Source organism: Oncorhynchus masou, chromosome 13 (assembly GCF_036934945.1).
Source record: "Oncorhynchus masou masou isolate Uvic2021 chromosome 13, UVic_Omas_1.1, whole genome shotgun sequence".
NCBI classification, from domain to species: domain Eukaryota; kingdom Metazoa; phylum Chordata; class Actinopteri; order Salmoniformes; family Salmonidae; genus Oncorhynchus; species Oncorhynchus masou.
The window spans coordinates 60,583,941-60,591,065 of record NC_088224.1 but is presented as its reverse complement, the minus strand read 5'-3'; the positions used below and the strand labels follow the sequence as shown (position 1 = coordinate 60,591,065).

Below are 7,125 nucleotides of genomic sequence, written 5' to 3'. Positions count from 1 at the left end.
ATTATTAAAAATTTATTTATTTATTTTCTGAACACTCATTTGTTTACAAACATGATAGCTGTACTTTTAGTTTATGGTCTACACAGCTTGTTGGGCATAAGCAAATCTGCGTTTGTCAACAAATTCAAAGCACATGAACGCATCCAACTGGTATTGACCACTTCGCAACTAGTAAAATCCCACCCTCTACTTGGTTACGAACCCAGATTAAAAACATGACATCGCCTACAGAGGGAGACGCAGTGGCCAGGCGAAATGATCTCCTGAATTGGTCGACTGCATGGGCTATTATTGTCAATTTTCATTCATAATTTGACGATGACTTTGTAGAAATATTATTTTTCAGTGGAAATTCTAAAGAGACACAATGGACCGAGTGAAGAGTTCCATGCAGCAAGTACCGAACCCAATTCACAAAGCGCTGATTCGTCGGACCGGTGGTGCCAACAGTTTCGAACTTGAAAAGGAGAACTTTGAACGCGGTCAGGTAAAACACTTGTTTAGTGGGAATTCGGGATTTCGTTTACAGAATTAGAAGGGACTAAGAAATGTGAAGATATTATAATAGTTATGGTATAGCTTCGAGTTCGAACCGTCCGTTGCGTTGAAATTGGCAATCATCATATCAGCGTGAGAACGTGCAGACATGTTATGATTCATCTGCTTGACTGATTGGTGCTGCTTCACACGTTCGAATTTCGATGGAATTTTTTGTGAACATTGCTCATGACCCATGCGCGCCAATTTGACCTAAATCAGCGAGTGTTTACAGAAATGCATTGTTTACGATGTTTGTAGTACAATGCAGTACTGTAGTACCACCACACAACAGCAAGCCAACATCATCCCCCCTCATTCTTAGCAGGGGGTAACATATCTAATATGAGTTTTTGATGGCTATGCCTCAAATAGTCTAGCACCCGTAGGAGCAGACAGAAAATAGGCCATCACATAAAATTGACATTGCAAAGATTATAGAGACATGCCGTCAGTGTTGGGTTTTCAGTGCAAGATCAAAATCTGTTGAAATGGGTTAGTCCTATGAGCACAAATGTAGTCCTTTTGAGGAAATCTGCCTGATAAGAATAGGTCTGATTTACCATATCTCGGGAGAGGTGGCGCCCACAACAACTGTGGCGAGAGCGGCTAAATTCTGTGTGTCTGCCTGGACTATTCAGAGAGGTACGCAAAAATGCTGTGTGTGTCTGCCTGGACTATCTATAAATACCACTATCGTGTATCGAACTGCAGTAAAAGCCTATTAGTGACTCCTGGACACAGCACTAGAACTATTGACCTGGGATATTGTGATGGGTTCTGGAAAGTGCAATCAGCCTACATACTGGGTGGGGTGTGTGAGAGAGAGCTGGGTGGGACTATCATTTTTGCTTTGATACAGGGAAATAAATTGTGGGAAAGGAACTAAGAAATGGTGGAACTGAGCAGCACTGTTTGTTGATGCGGTTTAAAGGGGAAATGCGCAGTTCTAACAAAGTGTTTGTAAAAAGAAACTGAGGGATGGGGCAGGAGAATTCATAGACAGAACTATGGATGCAAGGACTGATCATCCATGATATCAAATGTTTTAGTTTTAATCATATTTTGAGGCTATAATAGTGTTTGTTTACAAACATCGGAGTGAAACAAGCTTATTCTAGGTTTTGATGGGGTAGGACAGTTGAATTAAGCTCATGGGGCATTTCTAAGTTATATTATTCTAGAATCAATGGGTACATATTGTCATTTATAAATCCAAAAATGGATGTAGCAACTGCAGATTGCCCCCTTTTTTAATGGTTTGAATGCTCTATGAATTATCCATCCCATGTAGCTGACAGGCTGTTTACTCAAGAGCTGAAGTCCAGAAAAAACGCATGCAAGCAATCTACTGAGCTGTGTGGACAAGACACTTCCTGCTTGGCGGTCTCTTCCCAGACCAGTCAAAAAAGTAGGCCAGGTGAATCAAGCCTCTAAATGTCCATGCTCTGCCGGATGATATATTTTTCAGCGGCGTCTGCAACCTGCTTTCCCCATCTTCTACTACGACCACTGCTAACTGAATCAGTAAGCTTTTGAGCACTCATTTACGGGACTGAAGATTGATCCAGAAGAGCAGAGGTTTGCTGTCTCTTGTAGTCGTAGTGTGCTGTGACTGTGGCATAGACAAGTTTAGGCTTTCACCTAAAATCAGTCACACCACATTCCTCTCAAAATTGCTCAAATTGGATATGATTCCTAATCTTGTTCTGGCAGTTGTTTTTGTTATGGTAGATTTTTGTCAGCAGTCGTAAAGCTGTTCTGTGGCGCAGGGAGAAATCAGTGAAATCTTGTTTGTGCTTTAATACAGGGATCATCCCGAGTTAATCTGATCTGTTTTAGCTCGGATCTGCCTGAATCTGCTGGCTTTCACCACTGTCCCAAAACCACCAGTTTGGCTCTGCTCTAAGCCCTCTTTCCAGCTCCTCTGTTCAGGCACAAGCACTCTAATACAATCTAGCCTGGTCCCAGATCTGTTTGTGCGGTTACACAAATGACCGTAGGAGTTGGAAACATGCAGTCTTTTTATGGTGTATAGAAATGCATTGACACAGAACAAGTCTCTAGAGTAGACTGATAGTGGTACGGGTGAAGTTATGGGTCCCAGGGCTACTATCTCGGCGAGGCTTAAAGCCTGAGAGTCGGGTAAACAACAAGGGTGTGTTCAGACTCTGAGTCTTCGCTCCATCATTTTGTCTGCAGAGTTGTAAAAATACCTCGCCCAGGGCCAGGTAACACATACAGCATACATATAAGGACATGTTTAGAGACCTGAAATTAGTAATGCTCTCTCTGTTTGTGGATGGAATTAATCTATGGTGTGCTTGTTTATGAAGGCCTCTCTCTGGAGTCACAGTTGTTCTGCTACGTAAGAGTTTCTCATCGGTCATGAAACATAGTGGCACAGTTGTTGAAAAATGAGCTCAGTGACCATCTTGAGAAACTATTTTAGTCGTTTCAGCAGTCCACCTCCATTTGAAAACCGTACCACTTTAACTAACCATTTAACTTCCAGGGGAGAGCTGCTATACACCTCTTTCTCGTCTGGAAAGACAGGCCTGACTTTGTCTTGAAACAATAAAAGAGTATTGGTTTAATTAGTTTCTATTTATTCCTGAAATAGGCTGGTAGGCCTAGACTACATGTTGATGTTTTTCCATCCATCTTCCCTGGAATGCACCATGGTGATGAACACCACTGTTGTGGTCAGAAAGCATAGCTAAGTACTGCCTGCTACAATGACAGAGTGTCTGTCTGGATAGTCGTCTGAAATGAGAGAAACATGGCTGCGTCTGTGGGAAGGCTACTTCCGTTCAGCCCGGCACCCCACTTTAGAACCTCTCATGGGCCTCCCAGACTGGGCTTTCTATTGTGGGATACATCATGAGATCGACTCCACCACACAGCAGTGTGGCTTACATAATTAAGGCCTTACATTTAGATCCAGATCATTCCTGCCTGTCTGCTGCATCCCACAGCTCTACAAGGCAGGCTGCCTCTGGGTATTCGCTATGGGTCGTTCCATGTCATTTCAGCAAGCCATAACACCCGCCATCTTAAATTGTTTCTGTTAGAAACAGATAAGATTAGCATTCCTGCAAAATTATTTGGTTGAAATATAATATATAATTAGATCTCTGAGAAATTAAGCTAATTGATTGCACCCAAATTGGCCATTTTAATGTATAACATTCATATAATATTCAATGAAGAATCCAAATTGTCAAAAGCCGCCTATAAAATAAGAGTAATCACCTGGAACAGCACCATCTAGTGGCCAGAACCTGGTAACATCAGGATGTAGGCTGGGACATAAACCTAACAACTTCAATGACTTTCAACTGAACAGTGGAAAAAACATCACCAAATTTACTGGGAATGAAGAAACAATACTCTGAGCTGCAGTTCCATACTGCTTGTCAGACATGGAAAACTGATGCTATATACTTGTTATTGGGGTGGGGTGTCCGTGGGTGACAATTTCTTTGGATTCCTCATGTCTTACTCATTGTTAGAAAACTGTTTAGTCCAAATCGGTACTATGTTAGGTACTATATTTATTGAATATTATATGAACCCTATAAATTTAATTAGACAATTTTGGTGCAATGGGTACATATTGTCATTTATAAATCCAAAAATGGATGTAGCAACTTAATTAGCTTAATTTCTAAATTATGCTTAATTTAATAAATAAAACTAAATGATGTTGCAGGAATGATAAGCTTATGTTTCTAACAGAAACAATTTCAAAACAATCTGAGATGGTGGGTGTTAAAATTCTCTGCTTTTTGAGAGTAAGAGTCATTCTGACACTTTTGGACAATGTTAACAGTTTAGTTCTTAGATCATGTACCTTGGTTTGACTAAGAGAATGACTTTGCCCCCTTTAGTGGGGCACTGTGGTGCCCTGGCAGCTGTGGAATGTCCCTTGGGCATGAGCAGCACAGCAGGGTGGACTCTCTAATCTCTGTTACAAATACTCTTGGTCTTCCTTTTTCTTTCCCTGCCTTTGTAAGTTACACCCACCATGTGCTTGTACCCTGTCATTATAACCAGAGAGAGGTAGTTACATACACACACGCACAGGGAGAGCGAAAGCGGCCCGGGCCCACTAAAACCACCGAGGCAGCAAAAACAGCAGGCACTGGGCTGTGGCCTCATTGCACCGGCTGTAAATTTAAAAAGTCCTGGACATGAGTGGCAGGTCAGCCATTGGAACAAAGTGCCGAGATGAGATCACAATGGCATTAACTCTGGCATTTAATTTGGAGTAGATTAGATAAACTGAAAAAAGTTAATTGGACGCTTTGGTTACATCATCACAAGGACCTACATTTGTATTATTGAGTTCATTATTACAATAATACTTGTGATTTTTAGATCTAATTTCTATCGGACTTGATAATATTATTGAGTAAAACTAGTATTGCTTAGTGGATACTGTTCTCACACACAGTAGCGGTATGCCCTGAGTCTGGCTAGAAGGGCCTACTCCGCAATGAAATGCCAGCGTGACCTACCAGTAAGTTGATTTTTGGTCTGGAAATTTTTGTCTCAGCTATGTTCAAGGCCATTATATGAACTTTGCCCGTGTAACAGTATAACTTTAGACCGTCCCCTCGCCCATACCCGGGCGCGAACCAGTGACACTCTGCACATATCAACAACAGTCACCCACGAAGCATCGTTACTCATCACTCCACAAAAGCCGCGTCCCTTGCAGAGCAAGGGGAACCACTACTTCAAGGTCTCAGAGCAAGTGACGTCATGATTGAAACGCTATTTAGCGCGCACCACCGCTAGCTATTTCACATCCGTTACACCCACATGATTGAGACTGAGGGGACTTTCACCCTTGAAACTTGGTGTGTGTGTGTGTGTTCTCGGCACCACCATCAAAAAGGCGGAATCAATGTATGGGGACTCAGATGAAAAGAGAAACTCAAGTTTTGTAAACAATCAATATTATATAACTGACTACAATGTAAACATGATACTCAAAGGCCTAGAGTAGTGTATGTGAGAATTGCAGCCTCTCCATAAAGCAGTGCTCGGTGGGTCCACCCACACAGTACCAGGAAGTGAAGAGGCTGTGGTGAAGAGCAGGCTTTGTCTGAAGAGTGACTGTTTGTGTGGAGCGGCCAGTCTGCCAGTAGGAGAATGGGTCAAATATTGATTACCGTGGACTATGCTCCTCAGTTGGCCCTAGTAGTTATAATAATAATAGTAACTTTATTTGTTCATGTGCTTTTCATGCATGATGTGCAAACAACTCCGAAAAAATATTTGGTGTTCGGTACCACATTGCTGAGGTTATTACTAAAGAATTATATGCTTGGGCTAATATTGACTTGTTTGTGCTTTTTCTATAATTTAAGGAGCCTACTCGTTTGAATAGCTATCTGAAATTATCTGAGCTGTTCGATTTCTTTTGTGAAGGTTTCAGACAGTGCAATCATTTCATGATTCTGATATAGAGTAACCAGCGGGGGGCACTATTTACCTAAAATTACTCAGTCGGCTAACGTTCATAGCCACATTGCCTCAGCATAGCTGAAGACTGAAAACGGCTCCTTTTTGCAGTAGTCACAGCATATATTTGATATTGACAGTGACTTACTTTAATAATGCAACTGTAGGGTACACTTTTCGTAAAGCACATCATATTTCAATATTGACCATAGACATAGGCCTCCATCAGAGAGTAATGTTATGGCCACATGTAAGCAGTCACCCAATCACTGATGATTTGTTATACTGGTGATGGAAAGTTACATAGTTTACCATCATGATTATATGCAGTGTGTCCGAGCCGCGCTGCTCTGGTGTCTCGCCTTCTCATAAATTATTTGATAGTTCGTTTTTTTTCATTCGGGATTGTATAATTTGTTACGTGGTGAGGAACGAGGTTAGTTTGGGCGGGGGTTTGTGCCATCCCCAGTCTACACCTATTGTCTCAGTGAGAGCACGCTGTTGTTAACACAAAAGACCCGGACAGATATTAAATACTCGATGCTTAGACACTGTCATGTCGTTTTAAATACTGCAATCTAAAATGGTATGAAACACGCGGAAAATGCAGAGGTGCAGCATACCGTACATGTTCCCGTGTGTAGACTGTCGTTTTATAGACCGTTCGGTTCCGATTCTCGACAGTCGGATGCTGTGTCTGGAAGCCCCCACCGTCAACTGAGCACGTAAGGCCGGGGAGAGTAGAATGGACACGGAAGGAGAGAATTTGATACCAAATCAGGACACATGTTGAGTTAACGGGCCCACTCCACCACCCTTTCCCTCATAAAAGCGTTTCTAAATTTCTCCTTTCCCAGTTGTAGACTATTGTGTCGGAAGTTTTGCCAGCGACCCGCTTCGTCTTTGATCTCACAGCCATCCTGCATTTTTCTGAGACTATGGATCTTAGTAAAATGGTAGGTTTCCAGATATCGATTTTTTTTTTCATTTAGCATTATTGCGTTAAAGGCGCAACAGATATGCATGTTTATGGTGAGAGCGAACTCATTTGTTACCAGGATAGTTTCTTTAGGAAACGTAAGATATGTTCATGTTCGCTCTAAATCCGTTGAT

At 41.9% G+C, this 7,125-nt stretch overlaps 1 protein-coding gene across 3 annotated transcripts in view; it reads left to right on the top strand.

The window, feature by feature from the left end:
• The first annotated feature begins 367 nt into the window (after nucleotides 1-367).
• The window catches only part of LOC135552755 (huntingtin-interacting protein 1-like), a 49,104-nt gene continuing 42,346 nt past the window's right edge, over nucleotides 368-7,125 (top strand). Inside the window, exons 1-2 of one of the 3 annotated variants that reach the window (XM_064984580.1) lie at nucleotides 6,381-6,737; nucleotides 6,870-6,968. In XM_064984580.1, the coding sequence (XP_064840652.1) occupies nucleotides 6,951-6,968 (18 nt within the window). In that variant the 5' untranslated portion in view covers nucleotides 6,381-6,737; nucleotides 6,870-6,950. Of the gene's footprint in view, nucleotides 488-6,380; nucleotides 6,969-7,125 lie in introns of those variants that run through there. The other 2 variants (XM_064984577.1, XM_064984579.1) reach the window with 2 other exon arrangements.